This window comes from Sus scrofa, chromosome 1 (genome assembly GCF_000003025.6).
Source record: "Sus scrofa isolate TJ Tabasco breed Duroc chromosome 1, Sscrofa11.1, whole genome shotgun sequence".
NCBI lineage: Eukaryota > Metazoa > Chordata > Mammalia > Artiodactyla > Suidae > Sus > Sus scrofa.
The window spans coordinates 130,133,352-130,156,407 of record NC_010443.5 but is presented as its reverse complement, the minus strand read 5'-3'; the positions used below and the strand labels follow the sequence as shown (position 1 = coordinate 130,156,407).

Sequence of the window (23,056 nt, the reverse complement as noted above, 5' to 3'; positions counted from 1 at the left end):
CCACAATAAATGTATTCACTATGGTTGTGACTATGTTTGAAGTGTGTGTATACGTGTGTGCAGAGAAAGAGGTAGATGAGAGAGAAAAAATTGAAAGAAAAGTGCCAAAATGCTAGGAAGGGTTGTACAATGTTGGATGATAGTTGAGGATTTTTTTCCTTACTTTGTAAATTTCTATAAGGTATTTATCTATGTTAACTTTATAATAAATGACATTTTGATAAGTATACCTGGATAATCACCCTCAGGTCCCTAAGTTTGCGCCAGGGCTCATCTCAGCTTGCTGCTGGACCTTCCCATGCATCAAAAAATAAGAGGCCTATAGTGCATTAAAATTCTATTATGTCATGTTAGGATTTATCAAGCCCACAGCCAGATTGGAGGCAAATCTGTTGCAGTGATTTTTCATACTATAGTTGAAAGAACATTGAATGGAGCAAGAAGCAAGAAATACTGGTTCTGTGGGGAGGGAGTGGGATGGATTGGGGGCCTGGGGTTAATAGATGCAAATATTGCTTTTGGAATGGATTAGCAGTGAGATCCTGCTGTGTAGCCCTGAGAACTATGTCTAGTCACTTATGGTGGAGCATGATAATGGGAGAAAAACGAATGTATACATGTATGTGTAACTGGGTCACCATGCTGCACAGTAGAAAAAAAAATTGTATTGGGAAAATAACAATAAAAAAAATTTTTTTTTTTTAAAGAAAAGAAACACTGGTTCTAAGTGTATCTTTTTTTTTTTTTTTTTTTTTTGTCTTTTTAGGGCCGTACCTGCAGCACGTGGAGTTTCCCAGGCCAGGGGTTGAATTGGAGCTGTAGCTGCCAACTATGCTACAGCCACAGCAATACCAGATCTGAGCCCTGTCTGTGACTTACATCACAGCTCACGGCAACACCAGATCCTTAACCCACTGAGGGAGGCTAGGGATCAAACCTGCGTCATTATGGATACTAGTCAGATTTGTTTCCGCTGAGCCTCGATGTATCATTTTTTAATTCAGGGAAGTCGTTTAACTCTTGTTTCCTAATTCCCAAATTAAAAGGATCAGATTACTTGAAGAATCTCTAATGAAGATCATCTACAGAAAGTTCAGATATGAAAGGTCAGACCTGGGTAAGACAGATGCAGGAAATTAGTATAGAGTGAAGCAGGACCCCAAGAGTTTAGGAAAGCGGGCAGTATGGTTTATGAATGCTCAACTAGAAAAATATAAAGAGTTCAACAATGCATTAGGACAAGAACCAAAGGTTTCCCAAAACTCTGAGCAAAATTTAGACAAGATGTCTGAGTAATGGCACAAATCACTAGCAGCAGGGCTTGAATAACCCAGGGATTTTTTTTTTTTTTTTTTTTTGTCTTTTGTCTTTTGTCTTTTTTTGTTGTTGTTGTTGTTGCTATTTCTTGGGCTGCTCCCGCGGCATATGGAGGTTCCCAGGCTAGGGGTTGAATCAGAGCTGTAGCCACCGGCCTACGCCAGAGCCACAGCAACCCACTGAGCAAGGGCAGAGACCGAACCCGCAACCTCATGGTTCCTAGTCGGATTCGTTAACCACTGCGCCACGACGGGAACTCCTAGGGATTTTTTTTTATACTCTGTCCAGCAAAGGACAGAACTTCATGGTAGGATCTGACCTCATGGAATTTAGGTAAGCAATCCAGGCTAGAATGAGGATATTAAGAAAAATGCAGTTCCATTTATATAAGCATTTCACTAAGAAAATACTGTTGTAAAAGCTAAAAGCCTCATTTGGTTCTGGGAATGAAAGTACCTCTCAGATAGCACTGTCCAATAGAACCTTCTGAAATGATGGCAATGTTCTATATCTGCAGTGTTCACATGGCAGCCTCTGGGTACATGGGACTGTTAACAACTGGACACATGGCAAGTGCAACTGACGAACTGTATTTTACATTTTATTTCAAATAATTTAATTTTAAATTAAAATAGCCACATTTAGTTAGCAGCTACCACACTGAGCAGCACAGCAAAGGTCCAACACAGTCCTATTGTTTTTTTTAAGTAGAGTCACAAAACGCACATAATGAAAGATGAATTTTTTTTTTAATGGCTGCACCTGTGGCACGTAGAAGTTCCCAGGCCCGGGATGGAAGCCAAGCCACAGCTGCAATTTACAATGCCACTGTGCCAGGCTAGTCAACTTCACAGCGACCTGAGCCACTGCAGTCGGAATAATCCTTTTTCTAAAAATATGAAGAACGTTATATTTTTCTTTGTAGCTATATATGTATGTATGTATGCATATATGTTGTGTGTGGTAACTTAATGATTCCATAAGAAGCTAAACCAATTCTATGAATTTTACAGAAATTATGCCCTTTCCAGAATACACCTAGATTAACTGCACTCTGGGACCAATCTGAAGGTGCATTCACTCAAGATGAACCAGAAACCATCTTGGCCTTAAATGACATTATAAACTACAATGTCAAACACAGCATTTTTAGGGTTCAGCTGACTTCTCTTAGGCCTGCCTTCATCTTAAGCCTACACCATATCTGGGCTCTGGATTTTGGAAGGCACAGCTGTTTTTTGTAGTTACTGTTTGGGGTTTTTTTGGCTGTGCCCACAGCATGAATAAGTTCCTGGGCCAGGGACTGAACCCACTCTACAGGAGTGATGCAAGCCACAGCAGTGGGGGACAATGTTGGATCCCTAACCATCAGGCCACCAGGGAACTCTGGCACGGCTGTTGTTTTAGTGAGACTCATGATAGAATCAACAAAAGCAGGCAAAGATGTTCCTAATTGTAGGCTGTCCCTAAGTTTCCCCTAAGTGCAATAAGTAATAGAGGCCTGTATAACAGCCAAATTACAGGTTTCCATGCTAGACCCTGAAATCCAGACATATTCCAATTTATTCCTACCCTCACCCAACGAAGAAAAATGAGAGATAACCATTATAGCCAAAACAGGTTTATTGGTTATTACACACAAAAGGATGTGAGTAACTTGCAATTATTCAATATAAAAAGGGCTCAATACAAGCTGCCTTCCTTTCACCCTAAGAAAACATACCAATTCCAGGCAAACTTGGAATCAAACTTCAAGTTTACATAATAGACATACTCTATAGAAGTTCCTGCTTTGTTAGGAAAATGGACAAAGCTCTTTCTAAAAGTAAATGGAATGAAAAGAAATTAAAACGGGGGTATTGATTTCTGCAATAACAACAACAACAGTTTGCCTTTGACAGAAGACAGATCATACATTTCAAATTCAAAAATAAATTTAATATTTTTCAGCTTTATTGATGTATAATTGGCAAGTTAATGTTAATATTTTAAAAAGGAAAAAAGTACCGGGAAAGTTGTCAGGTACCAATTTTTTTAAACTTATGGCTAAGAGTTTTACCAATCCCCTTCAAACCAGAAAAAACAACAAAAATTTTAAAGTATAGATTCTTTCAGATGCTAAGTCCAATATTTTTCCCTTCTTCAAACCATTTAAAGCCAAATTATGAGAAACAATTCAGTTTGGCCACAGGGAACAATTCTATACAGTGACATAATCAGTAAATTCAGTTCTTCCATTAATTAACGATTTATTCCATTCCTAATCAAATTCCAGGAACAGAGGAGCAAGCAAGAGAATATAATTTTCCCTGAAGACTGTGACTGAGACAAAACCAAATTTACAACATGAGAAACCTAAGCACTGAGGAAGGCCCTGATGGCAGAGGAAATAAGCCAACTTTATTGGCCTTAAGAACAAACTGCAGAACTCTAAGGCAGATTGAGAGAATCTGGATTTATCCAGGAATCTGTCTTCTCCAAAGCTGGGCAGGGAGGAAGTGTGGGAAGCACAGCTTTTCTAAAAGGATGAAAGATGTCACTTGGAGACACTCTGGTTTCCTGAGGAAGGGACCGAGACACTGAAACATCTTGTTTTGTACATTTCAGATCCTCCTCCTTTTCCACCATCAGTAATCGTTCTAGCTCTTCTTTCAAAGACAAACTTGTCTGAAATTCTTGTTTAGCTATCTTAAAGAGTTCTTTTTTAGTTACTCGCTGGTCCTTCGACCCCTCTGACTCAGGGCAGAGTTTGTTACTGGAATCCTCACTGGGCTCTTCCTTTATGGGAGGTAGATGTTGAGGTTCTGCTATGGTTTGTTTGCTCTTCAATTCTTCTTTTAGCAAATTTACATCCTCAGGAGATGTAAAAGTTGGAGCTTTATCTAGCCTAGAATTTTTACAAAGCAAGAAACCTTTTACTTTCCCTGCTGTCTCTGTCACAGATTTCTTTGGCTGTAATACTGTCCTTACTAGGAGTCCCTGTGAATTTACTCTATATTCTTTTGCAGCTCTCTCTCTGCGCTGCTTCTGGAAGTCCTTGAGTTGAAGCAGTTCCTGTGGAAGCTCCATACACGCAGGCTAAGAAAAGAAAATGAACACAAGTCTACTATAATCTCTAATAATGGGCCTTAGGCATTCCCATTGTAGCTCAGCAGTAATTAACCCAATTAGTATCCATGAGGACGTGGGTTTGATCCCTGGCCTCGCTCAGTGAGTTAAGGATTGGGTGTTGCTTAGAGCTGTGGTGTAGGTCACAGATGTGGATCAGATCTGGTGTTGCTGTGGTGTGGTGAAGGCCAGCAGCTGCAGCTCCAATTCAAAACCTAGCCTGGGAACTTCCATATGCTGCGGGGTTCGGCTCTAAAAAGACCAAAAAAAAGGGGGTGGGGGAGGGGCTTAAAATCCCTTCTACTATACTGAGTATTTGGCCTGCAAGGGTCTATTCAAATGCGTTCTTATGGCACCCTCTAGTGCCTGCAAGCATAGTAACACTATTTTTTGAGTAATTTAAATATTTTGAATACAGATTTGTGTGTTTTGTGCGTATATGTGTTTAACAATACATTTCAACCTCTGTCCAAGTACCTTAGCAGGTGCATCTTCTAAAAAGCAGCTTCTTGGAGTTCCCGTCATGGTTCAGCTTAAACAAATCCGACTAGGAAGCATGAGGTTGCGAGTTCGATCCCTGGCCTCACTCAATGGGTTAAGGATCTGGTGTTGCCTTGAGCTGTGGTATGGGTCGCAGATGCGGCTCGGATGCCACATTGCTGTGGCTGTGGCCAGCAGCTGTAGCTCCGATTTGACCCCTAGCCTAGGAATTTCCATATGCCAAGGATTTGGCCCAAAGAAAGAAAGAAAGAAAGAAAGAAAGAAAGAAAGAAAGAAAAAGAAAGAAAGAAAAGAAAAGAAAATAGCCTCTTGGTTACATGAGGCAAATAATTTTCCCAGGTTGCTTGCCCTTTGACTTTATTCACAGTATTTTTGCCACACAAACTTTTAAAAGTCAAATATATATGCATCTTTTATGAGAGCTGAGTAATTCTGTATTGCATAGAAAAGCACTCCCTAGAGTTCCCGTCGTGGCGCAGTGGTTAACGAATCCGACTAGGAACCATGAGGTTGCGGGTTGGGTCCCTGCCCTTGCTCAGTGGGTTAAGGATCCGGCGTTGCCATGAGCTGTGGTGTAGGTTGCAGACGCAGCTCGGATCCCGCGTTGCTGTGGCTCTGGCGTAGGCTGGTGGCTGCAGCTCCGATTCAACCCCTAGCCTGGGAACCTCCATATGCTGTAGGAGCAGCCCAAGAAACAGCAAAAAAAGACAAAATAAATAAATAAATAAATACGAACACATTCTAAAAAAAAAAAAAGAAAAGCACTCCCTCATACAACTTAAGAGCACAAAAGCAAAAATCTTAAAGTGAGCAAAGAACCTGAATAGACAATTTTCCAAAGAAGGCATTTAAATGGCCAATATGTACCTGAAAAGGTGTTCAACATCACTAGTCATCAGGGGAGTGCAAATCAAAACCACAATGAGATACTAAATCACACCTGTTTTTTTTGTTTTGTTTTGTTTTTTGTGTTTTTTTTTTTTTTTTGTCTTTTTGCTATTTCTTTGGGCCGCTCCCGCGACACATGGAGGTTCCCAGGCTAGGGGTCGAATCGGAGCTGTAGCCACCGGCCTACGCCAGAGCCACAGCAACGCGGGATCCGAGCGGTGTCTGCAACCTACACCACAGCTCACGGCAACGCCAGATCCTTAACCCACTGAGCAAGGGCAGGGACCCAACCCACAACCTCATGGTTCCTAGTCGGATTCGTTAATCACTGTGCCACGACGGGAACTCCACTAAATCACACCTGTTAAGATGGCTATTCTTGCAAAGACAGATAACATACATTGGTGAGAATGTAGAGAAAAGGAAACACATACTACTGATGGGAATGTAAACTGGTACAGCTACCACGGAAAACAGTATGGAGGTTCCTTAAAAATTAAAAATCAAACTATTACATGGTCCAGCAACCCCACAACTGGGTGCATATCTGAAAGATATGAAAACAGGATGGCAAAGGGATACATAAATTTCCCCGTTCATTGCAGCATTATTCAAAATAGTTAAGATAAGTAAATAACCTGTGTCTATCAACAGATAAATGGATAAAGATGCAGTGTATATTTACATAAAATAGAGTATTTTCAGTCATAAGAAGAAGGAAATTCTGCAATCTGCAAGAATATAGATGAACTGGAGGGTATTGTGCTAAGTGAAATAAGCCAGATAGAGGAAGACAAATACTGCATGATATCACTTATATATGAAATCCTAAAAACAAAAACTGATTTCATAGAAACAGAATAGAATGGTGGTTGCCAGAGGTTGAGGGAGATGGAAATAGGGAGACGTAGGTCAAAGGATACAAACTTTCAGTTTTAAGAAGAATGTTCTGAGAAGCTAACATACAGCATGATTACTACAGTTAATAGTCTCATATTATATGGTTCTTATCACAAAAGAACAAAAAGTTAGCTATGAGTTGATATGTGTTAATTATCTAGCTCTTGGTAATCACTCCACAATTTTTATGATGTCAAATCATCACAATGTACACTTTAAATATACACAATTTTGTCAACTACTCCTCAATAAATCTGGGGGAATATGTTCCCACTCTGAGATAATTTTCTTTAATATTATTTAAATATTATTTCTTTTACTATTTATTTTAACACTAGGTTTTTTCCATAAATTTTGTAATTCCAGGTTTTACATATGACTTGCTCTGTGGATTGATTCTGGAATAATGAAAAAGAGAGTCCAATTCTCATTCTCCTCTTCTCTTTCCTCAACTAACAATGGTTATTCAATTGCCTAAGTCAATTTACTGAATAACTGTCTTTTTCTCATTGACTGGGAATTCTACCTTTATCCTAGCCATTACTGGCATATATACTCTGTTCCATTTATCTGCCTGCACATGTATGTACCAGTTGCATTTAGCACAGACATATAATATGTTTTAATAACTGACAGGATTATTCTTACCTATGCTTATTTATTTCTATAAACACTATAATCAAAGTTGCCACCATAATTCTGGCTTTAATATTTCTCTTGGAATAAAGTTAAATTTAAAGTTAATTTAGGAATAGCTGATAGCCCAAAATACGTAGTGTTCCCATTCAAGTCCTCTTTTATGCCATTCAGTAATATTTTAACACCTTCTTCATCTCTATATTCCAATTTGTTATGTTTATTTTTAGATAATCTAATGTTGTAATAATTATAAATGAATTTTTTCTCACATTATATTTTCTAGCTGTGTATATGGATATAGGAAAGCCATTAAGTTTTATGTTCTATTTGTATCCATTCTACTATATTGCCTTTTTGTTTGTGGTAGTCTTTTTCAGTTGATTCTCCTCACTATTCAGCTATATCAAAGGCAAGTCATAAATCCTATTCTTCCCATTCCACTTTTATAGTTCATATTTTTTTTCCTAACCTCACTGGCTAATAGCTTCAAAAACTACTAAAGTAGTGGTGATAATTATCATTTAAAAAAATTTTTTTTTTCTTTTTGGCTACACCTGTGTAATGTAGACGTTCCCAGGCCAGGGAATGAACCTGTGCCACAGCAGCGACTCAAGCCACTGCAGTGAAAATACTGGAGCCTTAACACACTATACTACAAGAGAACTCCAAAAATAACTAATAAAATGTTAAATTTATGTTTCTTTGAAAGAAATTTTTGCAGTTCCCGTTGTGGTACAGCAGAAACGAATCCGACTAGGAACCATGAGGTTGTGGGTTCAATCCGTGGCCTCGCTCAGTGGATTCAGCATTGCCATGAGCTGTAGTATGGGTCACAGATGTGGCTTGGATCTGGCATTGCTGTGGTTCTGGCATAGGCCGGCAGCTGTAGCTTGATTACACTCCTATCTTGGGAATCTCCATATGCCGTGAGTGCAGTTCTAAAAAGCTAAATAAAAAAAATTTAAAAAAAGAAAAAAGGAGTTCCCATGGTGGCGCAGTGGTTGACGAATCCGACTAGGAACCATGAGGTTGTAGGTTCGATCCCTGGCCTTGCTCAGTGGGTTAAGGATCCGGCGTTGCCGTGAGCTGTGGTGTAGGTTGCAGATTCGGCTCGGATCCTCCGTTGCTGTGGCTCTGGCATGGGCCAGTGGCTACAGCTCCAATTGGACCCCTAGCCTAGGAATCTCCATATGCCATGGGAGCGGCCCTAGAAAAGGCCAAAAAAAAAAAAAAAGCCAAAAAAAAAAGCCAATAAAAAAAAAATTAAAATAAAAAAGATGATGGGGTAAGTTCGGAGTTCCCGTCGTGGCGCAGTGATTAACGAATCCAACTAGGAACCATGAGGTCGCAGGTTCGGTCCCTGCCCTTGTTCAGTGGGTTAACGATCCGGCGTTTCTGTGAGCTGTGGTGTAGGTTGCAGATGCGGCTCGGATCCCGTGTTGCTGTGGCTCTGGCGTAGGCCAGCGGCTACAGTTCTGATTCGACCCCTAGCCTGGGAACCTCCATATGCCGCAGGAGCGGCCCAAGAAAAGGCAAAAAGACAAAAAAAAAAAAAAAAAAAAGAAAGGGTGGGGGAAAAACTGTAATTGCAATGTATACATGTAAGGATAACCTGACCCCCTTGCTGTACAGTGGGAAAATTAAAAATAAATAAATAAAAATAAAAATAAATTAAAAAAGCAAAAAAAAAAAAAGAAAGAAAAGAAAAAGAAAGAAATTTTTACTGGACACATAATTTGATATTGTGCAAAAGTTTGTACAATATTTTAAAAAGGACAGTATTTTCCAAGGACATCAATTTTTAGCTTTATTGAAATGCATATCACCAGTTGCATCATACAAAATAAATGTCAGTGACCAAAACAAACAAAAAGAACGCACACACACTCACAGTGAAAAAGTACTCAAGGAGATTAATTAAGTCAAAGGGATAGCCCCCTCAAGAGTATTTATCCCTAAGTCAGCCAAAAGAAAGTTGGCTGTGAAGGTTGGGTATTCCCTTGCCCACATGAGGAATAAGGCAGAAGTGGAAGTCCTGAAAGCACAGCTAGAGAAGATGCCACCTACCTCCATGCTGCCCAGCCGGTCTGCAGACCCTTCTCGGTAGGTGTTTAGGTAGCCATCCACAAGGGTGGTTAGGTCAGACATCATTTCATCCAGAAGTACCAAGCGAAGGGGGAGCAGGTAGGTAGCTTCCAGGGCCAAAATTTTTAGCAAAGAAGGTGAAAGAGGTCGTGTGAACCACAATTCTGGGTTTTCCTAGAGACACCAAACAATTTTCTCTGACTAGTAAGCAAGACTTTAAGGAAAATAATGGTTTATATAAGTGCTGATTAACTTAAAACAACATCACTGTCATTTTCTCTAATTATCACCTTCTACTTTCACACCATGGCCAGCCTTCTGAGAATACACACACACACACATACACACAATTATGTGTGTATACAGTGAGTGTGTGAATGTGATGGGGGAAAGACGCAGGGGAGGAAGGGAGAAAGAGAGAGGGGAAAGGGGGGAGAGAGAGAGATTAGGACTTACTCAAAGCTGGAGGCAGCAAAATTGGTTATGTAGCAAAAACTGCAGCTAATATGGTCATGAACTAAGTGTGCATGTAAGGCTATTAGAAGCTAGAGAAAATCTACCTTACTTTGGAAGAAATAATTGGCATAATTTTTGTTCCACTGCCTTAATCCAAATTCCTAATAAAATGCCCATTTGTCCAACATGAAAATTTATTTCAGAGTGTTTTTTAATTGATAAACAATGAATCTGGATACTGACTTTTATCCACTTGAGACCACAAACATATTGTTCCATTTTGGAACAACTAAGACTCTGGCAGCACTCATATGCTTACCTAGCAGCTGTCACTTCTCTATATAATATGCTGATAATCCCACTCACAAGACACCAGAAAAAATTTAATGTTATATGTCACATCCTTTAATACTTACCTGAATCCGTTTCTGTCTTTCTTCCAGAAAGGAGAGATATTTAGGGGCTATTTTAAGGTGTCTGATTAAACTCTCCTGTAAAGTACTGATGCAGTTTGGAAGAAAGCCACCTGTTTCCATGGAAAACTGAAGGACATCTGCTACCTGTGGCATTAAAAAGACATAGATAAGTCTGTAGAATATATAAAGAGAGCTATCTTATGACAGAAATAGCAGAAATATATTTAGAGAAATGTCTTGAAATTCCATTTTTCCCAAGGACGCACATGATAGACAATGCCATCAGAAAATTTAGTGGTTTTATGGATCTTACAACCAAACCAGAAACCCAGATCAGCTCTAAGATCTAGTATAGCCTAGGAATTCCTCTTTACTCTAGGTCCTTTAGACCACAGAAAAATCACATAACTTCAGGCTATTTGGGGCCAGAATAGGCTTCAGAGGCATATTGAGGACAACCTGCATTCCTGAACTAGATGCCAATTAGCCATTAGCCTTAACTGATACACATGTGGTAAAGGCATAAATGTGACTGTCTACCTCACACTGAGTACTGTGTCAAATTTCCAAATGACCACAAAATTGTTCAATTTCCTGAATATAACATAACATGGAGCTCGCTTCTTTTGTTTGTTTGGAGGTTTTTCTTGCTTTTTTTTTTTTAGGGCTGCACCCGCAGCATATTGGAAGTTCCCAAGCTAGTGGTCAAATCGAGCTACGACTGCCAGCCTACGCCGCAGACCCAGCAACATGTGATCTGAGCTGCATCTGTGACCTACACCACAGCTCACAACAATGCCTGATCCCTGACTCACTGAGCAAGGCCAGGGGTTGAACCTGCATCCTCATGGATATTAGTGGGATTCATTTCTGCTGTGCGGCAGGGGGAATTCCCTTTTGTTTTGTTTTGTTTTGTTTTTTATTTTTGGCTGCTCTCACATCATGTGGAAATTTCCTCACCAGGGATCGAACCTGTGCTATAGCAGTGACCTGAGCCGCTGCAATGACAACACTGGATCCTGAACCTACTGAGCCACAAGGCAACACTAGAATGTGCAGCTTGCTTCTTTTTTTTCCCTTTAAAAAAATTCAATGAATTTTATTATATTTATAGTTGTACAACCACCATCACAACCTAATTTTAGAATGTTTCCATCCCAAGGAGGTTGCTTCTTATTTGACAAATTCTAGAGCAAAGTGTTGGGGAAAAAACCCTAAATACCTATAAGTAACTTTTATGGAGTGCTTCTACAGTTCATCAAATGTTCTCACATACTGTGCAAACATCTTACATGAGAAGTGAGCAGGAATGAGGCACACATAACAAGATTTTCAATCATTCATCAGACAAGGCTTATTTTCTATAAGAGTTATAGACACTGGATTGAATCCACTGTTTTCAAGTACATACCTGTGTGTCAAAGACATTATTCAGTAAAATCCCGTACTGATGAGAGAGACAGTCAGAAAGCCAACGACAATCATGGATAACCTAAGGAACCAGAAGACATAGACAGAGTTACTAGAACCTGATTGATTATTCTTTTTTCTTTTTTTTCCTTGAGTTTTCAATGGTTTAATTATTAAAATAGTAGGAAAAACAGTGCAGGTTCAAATAACACAAGGTGAATAACATATTTGGTATTTATCTGAGACTTTTTAAATTTATGGTCAAACTTGTGGCATGTGGAAGTCCCTAGGCTAGAGACTTAATCTGAGCCATAGATGCAGCAACACTAGATCCTTTAACCCAACTGTGCTGGGCCAGATATTGAACCTCTGCCTCTACAGTGACCTGAGCCAATGCAGTCAGATTCCTAATCCACTGTACCTTGATGGGAACTCTCATCTAAGTCATTTAGGAAAATCCAAACCAGTATTTTGCCCCCAGGTAATCAATTTCCACTGGCTGACTCTGGCTGTTATTCTTACTAGCAGAGACATCAGGTTACACACTCACCTTCAAAATTCTTTTGTCTTCTAATACCATTTGAAGTCCATTGTTGAAAGCGCGACTTCCCAGAAGCAAAATGTCAAATAAGTAAACTCGGCTATTTGTGGCTACCTACAATAAACCATCCAGACACACTTAAGAAAGAACTAGGGAAGGGGATCTCAGGATCAAGAAACACTCGTGAGGGAGTTCCTGGGTGGCCTAGCAGGTAAAGATCCAGCACTGCCACTGCTGTGGCTTGGGTCACAGCTATGGCCCAGGTTCCTTCCCTGGCCTAGTCACAGCTATGGCCCAGGTTCATTCCCTGGCCACAGACATGTGCCCCCCTGCCCACACAAAAAAAAAAATAAAGAGAAAGAGAGAAAGAAGATCTCTGTCCTCTAGCAGTTTAAAACCAGCAACTAATGCACTGGCACAAATAGTAAGATGTGAAATACTGCTGTTACAATCAATTTCATACAATGATAAGAATTCTAGATTGTTTCTGATCACAAAAGTTACAAAGACCATACAGCTGTACAGGATCATGTACTGAATCAAAGAATGAAGGCAAGAACAGATCCAAATAGGTCAAAGAGCCAGCCACATGACAGTCTGAGGCTGTTTGTCATTTTAGGGGCTCACTGTTGATACAGCTATAATTACCAGGCCTACCTGGCACCCAGTCTCAGATCTTTCATGTTGTCTGCTAGATATCTAAAACGGTCAATCCCTGCTGCTTCTCTACTTTCTTTTTGACCATGCCTGTGGCATGCATAAGTTCCAGGGCCAGGGACTGAACTTACGCCACGGCAATGACTCAAACCACTGCAGTGACAATGCTGGATCCTTAACCCAATGAGCCACCCAGGGAATTCCATCTACCTCTTTTTTTTTTTTCTTTCTTTTTTTTTTTTTTTAATAGGGTTGCACCCACAGCATATGGAGGTTCCCAGATTAGGGGTCAAATTGGAGCTGTAGCTGCCAGCCACAGACACAGCTACACGGGATCTGAACCAAGTCTGCGACCTATACCATAGTTCACAAAATGCCAGATCACTGACCCTCGGAGCAAGGCCAGGGATCGAACCTGTGACCTCAGGGTTACTAGTTGGATTCGTTTCCACTGTGTCACAACGGGAACTCCTCTAAATATCTCTTTAAGTATAAAAATTGAGCAGACATAGAAGTTTGGAAAATAATTCTCTGCTAAACTGTAAAGTCTGTGAGAGAAGAGATTATGTCAGACTCATCACTCATACCTGAAGCAACAACTGAAAGAGAGCCAGACACATGGATGGCTGTGATACATCTCTTTAGTAAATCAGTGCATCATGCTGTACAACACACCTTTCCATTTTTTTACATACAAAAAATATGTTGGACTCTAATAATATGCATTCAAATCTATATCCCACTTTTTCCCCTCGTAAACTTTTCTGTATTTCACTTCTATGTTTCACTAATTTTTGGCAGCCCCATCAGACCTATCAAATGTACTGTAATGTGTCCTATTGCTAATTATTTAAGTAGTTTCTTTTTTTTTTTTTTTTGTCTTTTTGCCATTTCTTGGGCCGCTCCCACGGCATATGGAAGTTCCCAGGCTAGGGGTCCAATCGGAGCTATAGCTACCGGCCTACGCCAGAGCCATAGCAATGTGGGATCCTAGCCGCGTCTGCAAACTGCACCACAGCTCAAGGCAATGCCGGATCCTTAACCACTGAGCAAGGCCAGGGATCGAACCCGCAACCTCATGGTTCCTATTGGGATTCGTTAACCACCGCGCCACCATGGGAACTCCCTATTTAAGTAGTTTCTGACTGTTCACCACTAAAAATGATGGCGAGATGAATAGGTTCTCATAGAATTTTTCCTCATACTTTAAATTATTTAGAATAGATTCCCAGATTTGAATAATCCTAAGAAGTGGGCCAAAGGAAATAAAAAACTTTATGACTATTAACAAATATTTGCTACCTTCATCTTAAGACATAATTTTTTTTTTCCCTTCTTAGGGGCACACCCACGGCATATTGAAGTTCCCAGGCTAGGGGTCAAATCAGAGCTACAGCTGCTAGCCTAGGCCACAGCCACAGCATCTCAGAATTCAAGGCACGTCTGTGATCTACACCACAGCTCATGGCAACGCTGGATCTCCAACCCACTGAGTGAGGCCAGGGATCGAACCTGTATCCTCATGGATGTTAGTAGGACTCACTTCCACTGTGCCACAACAGGAACTCCAAGGCATAATATTATATCTGAAAGTATTTGACCACAGATGAAGGTTAAACATTTATATAATTTAAAGTTAAAGAAAAGCAGTGGGAAATACTGACAGAAAGAGAGTAGGTTAGGAAAAACAAGACAGAACAAAGAAAGAAACATATACAATAAAATAAAGGCTTAGGAATTAAAGGTGCCAGATGCTAAGAAAAGTGAGGAGCTGGAAATAGGGGGATGGGCTGGAGGTCTGTATAAGAAGAAATAAGCCTCCAGGTTATCCTTTCCACTCCCATGGAGGACAGAAGATATATCCTCTGGATAAATTCAACCAGAGAGGCTCTAGGGTTGGGGGTATAAGATATAGAAGAGGGCAGGGGGGTCAGTAATGGACTGAAAAATGAGTCTGCACACTGAATTGTGAGCCTCAGACCTCTACCCTTATAGCTTCTAGCTTGAGAACACCGCCTGCATTGCAACAGGAGGACAGAGGGCTCCAGAGGAGATGGCTTCAAGACAAAAATACAACACAGATTATCAGGATAGATATATATATGTGAAAAAATTATACTGAGGAGAAAATATAGGAAGGCTTAATCACAAGTGCAAGGAATAAAAAGCTAGTATGGGAGTTCCCGTCGTGGCACAGTGGTTAACGAATCCGACTAGGAACCATGAGGTTGCGGGTTCGGTCCCTGCCCTTGCTCAGTGGGTTAATGATCCGGCGTTGCCGTGAGCTGTGGTGTAGGTTGAAGACGCGGCTCGGATCCCGCGTTGCTGTGGCTCTGGCGTAGGCTGGTGGCTACAGCTCCGATTCAACCTCTAGCCTGGGAACCTCCATATGCCGCGGGAGCCGCCCAAGAAATAGCAACAACAACAACAACAACAACAACAACAAAAAGACAAAAGACAAAAAAAAAAAAAAAAAGCTAGTATGATGAGGCAATTTTCAATTCTATGAAAAACAAAAAATTGTGCAAGAAAAGAAATAATCTGACTGACTCAATAAAGAGTGATGGCTATACAGTCATAATCATATACAGCCTGAATCCTGTCTTAACCAAAAACTGGGATACAACTTCTGAAAAAAAAACTAATTCAAAAAGAAATACATACCCCCAGTGTTTACAGTAGCATTATTTACAATTGCTAAAACATAGAAACAACTTAAATGTCCAATAACAGATGAATGGATAAAGATGTGGTATACACACACACACACACACACACACACAGGGTGGAATATTACTCAGCCATAAAAAGCATGGAATTTTGCTATTTGCAACAACATGAATGAAGACTTGGAGGGCATTATGCTAAGTGAAATAAGTCAGAGAAATACTGTATGAAAAGTAAAAAAATACTAGAAACTGGTAAACATAACAAAAGAAAAGCAGACTCACAGATATAGAGAACAAACTAGTGGTTGCGAGAAGTTCCCTTGTGGTATAATGGGTTAAGATCTGGTGTTGTCACTGCAGCAGCTTGGGTTGCTGCTATGATTCGGGTTCAATCCCTGGCCCAGGAACTTCCACATGCCGTGGGCGTGGCCAAAACGAAACAAAAAAACTTGTGGTTGTCAGTCAGGGTTGGGGGTGGAATATAGGGGTGGGAGAGTAGGAGGTACAAATCGCTAGGTGTAAGATAGGCTCAAGGAAGGATGACATCATGCCATTTGCAGCAACATGGATGGAACTAGAGAATCTCATCCTGAGTGAAATGAGCCAGAAAGACAAAGACAAATACCATATGATATCACTTATAACTGGAATCTAATATCCAGCACAAATGAACATCTCCTCAGAAAAGAAAATCAATCATGGACTTGGAGAAGAGACTTGTGGTTGCCTGATGGGAGGGGGAGGGAGTGGGAGGGATCGGGAGCTTGGGCTTATCAGTCACAACGTAGAATAGATTTACAAGGAGATCCCGCTGAATAGCATTGAGAACTATGTCTAGATACTCATGTTGCAACAGAAGAAATGGTGGGGGAAAAACTGTAATTGTAATGTTTACATGTAAGGATAACCTGACCCCCTTGCTGTACAGTGGGAAAATAAAATTAAAAAAAAAAAAAAAAAAAAGATAGGCTCAAGGATGTATTGTATGACATGGGGAATATAGCCAATAGTTTTGTAATAACTAATGAAAGTAACCTTTAAAACTGTATAAAAATTAAAAAATTTTTAAATTTGGATATAACCAAATTGGGAGGCTCTAGGGAGGTTTGGGTGCTATAATGGGGAAAAATATTTAGAATAATAAAAGTTGATTTCAAAACTAATGAATAAAGAGAGAGCAATTAGTATACTAGCAGAGAAAGGAAAACAGTAGAAACATTTCAACATGTTAGAAGCAGTTGCCTCTGTACTTTTTTGTGTCTTCTTCCCTGTTTTGTTTTGTTTTGTTTTGTCTTTTTGCCTTTTCTGGGGCCGCTCCTGCAGCATATGGAGGTTCCCAGGCTAGGGGTCTAATCAGAGCTGTAGCCAATGGCCTACGCCAGAGCCACAGCAACGTGGGAATGGGAATCCGAGCCGCGTCTTCAACCTACACCACAGCTCACAGTAACGCCGGATCCTTAACCCACTGAGCAAGGGCAGGGATCGAACCCGCAACCTCATGGTTCCTAGTCGGATTCGTTAACCACTGCGCCACGACGGGAACTCCCTTCCCTGGTTTTTGAAGCTGCTACCAGGGGATGCCCCTTGATGGTGTGGCTCTGGTGGCCAGTGATGCTTGTATTCCTGGGTCCCAATGGGACTATGGCAATGGAAAAGACAGTTCTTGGCAGGCTACCACCCCCGCAAGGCACTGCCCAGACAGTGGACTGAGGCCCATTCTCCAGTCTTTCTGTGAGGAAGGGTTCTTTGCTTGTCCTAGAGCTTTGACCTGAGGGGCAGGCTTCAGGGTTTGTACATGATAATGGCCTAGGGAGCACAAGCTGCGGACTCCACCTTGATGCTTTTCCTTGTTCCAGCTCACCTATATTACCCAGGAGCCCTGATTTCTGCAACTGCCATTCAGGGCACACCTCCAGGTGGCCTAGTTCTGTTGGCCAGCAGGGTTTATGCCTGTAGTCCCATAGGATTTCACATATTTGCATGCTTTAAAAAGCTGATGCCTGGAGATAATCCCCTCACCCTGAATCTAGGCACTGAGATCCCCCCCTCTGCAACACTGATAGGTCTTGGCACATCCTCAATTACCAGGGACTAAAAATATAATAGGGTGCTTGGAGTTCCCATTGTGGCTCAGCAGAAAGGAATCTTACTAACATTCATGAGGACACAGGTTTGATCCCTGGCCTTGCTCAGTGGGTTAAGGTTCCGGCCTTGCCATGAGCTATGGTGTAGGTCGCAGATGTGGCTTGGATCCCACGTTGCTGTGGTTGTGGCTTAGGCCAGAAGCTAAAGCGCCAATTAGACCCCTAACCTGGGCACCACCATATGCCACAGATGCAGCCCTAAAAAGACAAAAAAAAAAAAAAAAATAGGCTGCTTGGACAAACACAGAGATTTGAAAAAAAACAAGAGCTGAGGCAGGGTTGAATGACAGGTTCATCTCCTATAGGAGGCCACTCCTTCAAGACTGGGAGGAGTGGTTGTTTCATCTACTGTATAGAAACCAAAAAAGATGCAGAAACAGAGGAATACATTCCAAATGAATGAACACGATAAAACCTCAGAAAGAAAATCATAATGAAATGGAGCTAAGTAATTTACCTGATAAAGAGTTCAAAGTAATGGTCATAAAGATGCTAGCCAAACTGGAAAAAAGAATGGATGAACACCTCAACAAGAGATGGAAAATATAAGAAAGTACCAAATAGAAATCACAGACCTGAAAAATACAATAACTGAACTGAAAAATAATACTAGATAAAGCAGAAGAAAGGATCAGTTAACTCAAAGATAGGGCAATAAAACTAACCCATTCAGAGCAGCAAAAAGAAAAAACAATGTGGAAAAAAAGTAAAGCTAGCTTAAGGGTCTTGTGGAACAATATCAAATGGTCAAACATTCCTATCACAGGGCTCCCAGAAGGAGAATAAAGTGAAAAATGTAAATAAAATAATGTTTGTCAAAGTACTTTGTCAACTATAAAGTGCTGTAGACATGTAGTTTAACAACCTTGCTATTGGAGTCTTTTTTTTTTTAAAAAAAAAAAAAAGCAGGAGTTCCATCTGTGGTGCAATGGGTTAAGAATCCAACTGCTGCTCATTCGCCCGTGAACACTTGGTTCTTTCCATGTTTTGGCTATTATAAATAATGCTGCAATATTAAAATGGGAATGTAGGAATGTCTTCAAGATCCTGTCTTCATTTCCTTTGGGTATATAACAGAAGTGGAATTGCTAAACCATATGGTAGTTTTATTTTTAATTTTTTTGTCTTTTTATGGCCGCACCCACAGCATATGGAAGTTCCCAATTCTAGGGGTCGAATCAGAGTTGTAGCTACCAGCTCACACCCCAGCAACAACCAGATCCTAAGCCGAAGCTTACAGCAATGCTGGATTCTTAACCCACTGAGCAAGGCTATGGATCGAACCTGCATCCTCATGGATATTAGTTGGCTTCTTAACCCACTGAGCCACAGTGGGAACTCCTATTTTTAATCTGAGGACCCTCCATACTGTTTCTATAGTGGCTCCGCCAATTTACATTCCCACCAACAGTGCACAAAGGTTCCCTTTTCTCCATATACTCACTAGCACTTATCTCTTATCTTTTTCTTTTCTTTTTTTTATGGCCTGAGGCATATGGAAGTTCCCAGGCTAGGAACTGAGTCAGAGCTGCTGCTGTCAGTCTGTGCCATGCCACAGCAACACTGGATCTGAGCCGAATCTGTGACCTATGCCCCAGCCTATGGCAACACCTGACCCTTAACCCACTGAGCAAGGCCAGGGATCCAACTTGCATCCTCACAGAAACTATGCTGGGTTCTTAACCTGCTGAGCCACAATGGGAACTCCTGTCACATCTTTTTTGTAACAGCTAACAGGTATGAAGTGATATTTCATTGTGGCTTTGATTTGTATTTCCCTGATGATTAGTGATTAGGTACAGTACCTTTTCATGTACCTGTTGGCATTTTATATATCTTCTTTGGAAAAATGTCTATTCAGTTCCTTTGCCCATTTTTAAATTGGATTATTTGCAGGGGGGTTTTGCTGTTGAGTTGTATAAGGTCCTTGTATATTTTGGCTATTAACCCCTTATCAGCTATATGGTTTGTAAATATTTTCTCCCATTCCATAGATTAGTTTTTCATTTTGCTGATCCTTCTTTTGATGTGTAGAAGCTTTTTAGTTTGATGTAGTCCATACTGTTTATTTTTGTTGCTTGTGGAGGTTCATTTTAAATAATTTGCATTTGTGCTGCTAACTCAAACCTAGTCACCTAAAAGCTAAGGTTCAGGGAGTTCCCTAATGGCCTAGCAGGTTAAGGATCCTGCTTTGTCACTGCTGTGGCACGAGTCCCTGCTGTGGTGCAGGTTTGATCCTCGACCCAGGAACTTCCATATGAGCAGTGGACATGGCAAACAAACAAGCAAATAAATAAATAAAGGTTAAGGTTTACCTAGAAAGCACATGGGAACAAGAGAGAGGCGATCTAATCCCTGAGCATAACTGAGCTTGACACCTCCATTCCCTTTTCTTTGAGAAGGCAAACATTCCAGAGTTTCAAGAGGACAGACTGCCAATCCTAATAAAAATATTCCAGTACGCTGAGGTAGGTCCTGACTCCAGGGATGGAAGACATTGGTTGGGAATTTAGTTGGCTTTCTTGTCCCTCTGCCCCTTAAATTCTGATGTGGCTGAGTTTGATCCAAAGGTGGTTACCATCCTCCAGCTATTCAAGGCTCACTACAAACTTCTCTGGATAAAATAAGGACCCTCCTGACATCTCCTTGATCCAGGAAAATGAAAATGATGTGGCAGAAACCTACTGTGGAAAGCTGCCATCCAGAAGGAAAGACTGAAATTCTCCATATATTTAAGGTGAGAGCATGAGGCTGGGAAAGAAGACCTCAAGCAGAGCCTATGAGACAGGAATGATGATGACAAAAATTAAATCTATAAAGAGAAGTTCTTCCTCTTGAAAAGAATAAACTGAATATAATAAAACTGAAAGACATTCCAAACAAGTTATAGGACAGTGCAACTGGGCTGATATAAAAAAGATATTAAAATAAACTTACCAGTTAATCTACAATTATTTCAAAATAAAAAGCTTTAAGAAATGTTTTACCTGAAGCCAACACAGTTTCCCATGACGACACACATTAGCTCCTTCTGCCGCTACACTCAGTACACTTTGCTTCTTGACGTGGAGCATCTAGTGAGAAAAGGAAGAAAATAAAAATCTCTAGGGAATAAATACTGTAATTAGGACATCATGAATGGCATAAGTAAAATGGTGAGAAACAAAGTGGATCATATTTTTTTAAACTTACAAAATTTGACTAATCCAAAACACGTGTCTGCACAACACACACACACACACACACACACACACACACACACCACTGAATGCTTTTGATTTGCTTTTCAGTGTGCATAAAATTATTCCACAACTGGAAAATACATTGATTCATATCGCAAATGCTAGTAAGAGCTGAAAACTCAGATAGCTTTTGTTACCATTGATGTTACAATGAAAGATTTCTAGTCTTTATGACGAGATTCCCCCATGCAAAGAACAGTGACCTAACATGGCAATTACTCTACCTAAGGGCAACTCATGCAGTGCCTGAGTCTCACAGTATCTACTGTTCAGAATGAGAGAAACATGGATTCAATTGTTAAAGTCTTAGATTCATTAAATTACTGAAAACCGACATAGTAGTATCCCAGAAACACATGCTGTTCCTGATTATCTATAACCTTATCATATTTTAAAACATTATACAATTCTAAAATCCTTAATTCATAATTCATGAAAATAACTATATGGCACAAGATTCTCCCAATTTTACAGGTAGATAAAATACTCAAGAAAAGGAAGGTGCAGTAATTTACTCTAGCACGATATCTTTCTTTACAGAACATAAAGTGTTCTACAGTCTAAGTATCTTTCATCAATGATGAAAAAAGGGGGACTAAATTCCAGTTCTGTCCTCAACAAGAAAGCTGTAAAACCAGGATAAGAATGTCCAACTCCTCTTTAAATTTCCAGAGCAAAGATTTTATCCTGCATTTTTGTTATTGTTATCAAGGACCCTTTAAAGAATCTGTTGATAGACATTGCCAATAAGCACATGAAAAGATGCTCAATATTTTTTTTTAGGGCTTCATCTGTGGCATACAGAGGTTCCCAGGCTAGGGGTTGCTACACTATAGCAACGCCAGATCTGAGCCGTGTCTGCAACCCACACCACAACTCACAGCAATGCTGGATCCTTAATCCACCGAGCGAGGCCAGGGATCGAACCTGCGTCCTCATGGATGCTAGTCAGATTCATTTCTACTGAGCCATGATGGGAACCAAGATGCTCAATATTATCAGCCTTCAGGGAAATGCAAATCATAACCACAATGAAATACCACTTCACACCATTAGGATGACTATAATTAAAATGACAGGTATCAAGAAGTGTTGATGAGAATGTGGAGAAATTAGAATCCTCATACCCAGCTGGTAGGAAAGTAAGGGTGCAATAGTTTTGGAAAACAGTATGGCCAATTCTCAAAAAGTTAAAAACAGAGTTACTATATAAGCCAGCAGTTCCATTCCTAAATATCTAATCAAGAGAAAAAGAAACATATGTCAGCACAAAAACTTGTACATGAATGTTCATAGCAACATTATTCATAATAGCCAAAAGTAGAAACAACCCAAATGTCAATCTCATGGTGAAAGAATAAATGAAACGTGGCACATCCACATAATGGAATATTATTTGGCAATAAAAATAAGTAAAAAACTGATACATGCTATAACATAGAGAAGCCTTGAAAATATCATGCTAGGCAAAAGAAGTCAAGCCAGTCACAAATGACCACACACATTGTATGATTCCATTTATATTGAAATGTCCTAAACAGACAAATCCATAGGGGCAGAAAATAGATTAGTGGTTGCCAGGGGTTAGGGAACTGAGGAGGGATTGGAATATTGAGTTTCCTTTTCAGGTATTAAAACTGTGCTATAATTCATCGTGGTGATAGATGTACAACTCTGTGAATAGGCTAAAAGCCAGTGAAGTGTATGTTTTATTTATTTATTTATTTTTATTTTTTTTGTCTTTTTTTGCTATTTCTTTGGACCGCTCCCACGGCATATGGAGGTTCCCAGGCTAGGGGTCCAATCGGAGCCGTAGCCACCGGCCTACACCAGAGCCACAGCAACGCGTGATCCGAGCCGCGTCTGCAACCTACACCACAGCTCACGGCAACGCCGGATCGTTAACCCACTGAGCAAGGGCAGGGACCAAACCCGAAACCTCATGGTTCTTAGTCGGATTCGTTAACCACTGCGCCACGACGGGAACTCCTGAAGTGTATGTTTTAAACTGGTAAACTTTATAGCATGTCAATTATATTTCAGTATAGCTGTTTTTAAAAAATCTGTTAAGGAGCTCCCGTTG

General features: G+C 40.4%; 1 protein-coding gene across 7 annotated transcripts in view; it reads right to left on the bottom strand.

Moving 5' to 3' along the window:
- Positions 2,923-23,056, bottom strand: part of EXD1 (exonuclease 3'-5' domain containing 1) — a 41,025-nt gene continuing 20,891 nt past the window's right edge. For 6 of the 7 annotated variants that reach the window (XM_013993165.2, XM_021097503.1, XM_013993166.2 and 3 more), the window contains 6 exons: positions 20,719-20,805; positions 12,271-12,375; positions 11,722-11,802; positions 10,311-10,454; positions 9,421-9,612; positions 2,923-4,395 (listed from right to left, as the gene is read on the bottom strand). In XM_013993165.2, the coding sequence (XP_013848619.1) occupies positions 3,748-4,395; positions 9,421-9,612; positions 10,311-10,454; positions 11,722-11,802; positions 12,271-12,375; positions 20,719-20,805 (1,257 nt within the window). In that variant the 3' untranslated portion in view covers positions 2,923-3,747. The remainder of the gene's footprint in view (positions 4,396-9,420; positions 9,613-10,310; positions 10,455-11,721; positions 11,803-12,270; positions 12,376-20,718; positions 20,806-23,056) is intronic. The other variant, XM_021097534.1, reaches the window with a different exon arrangement.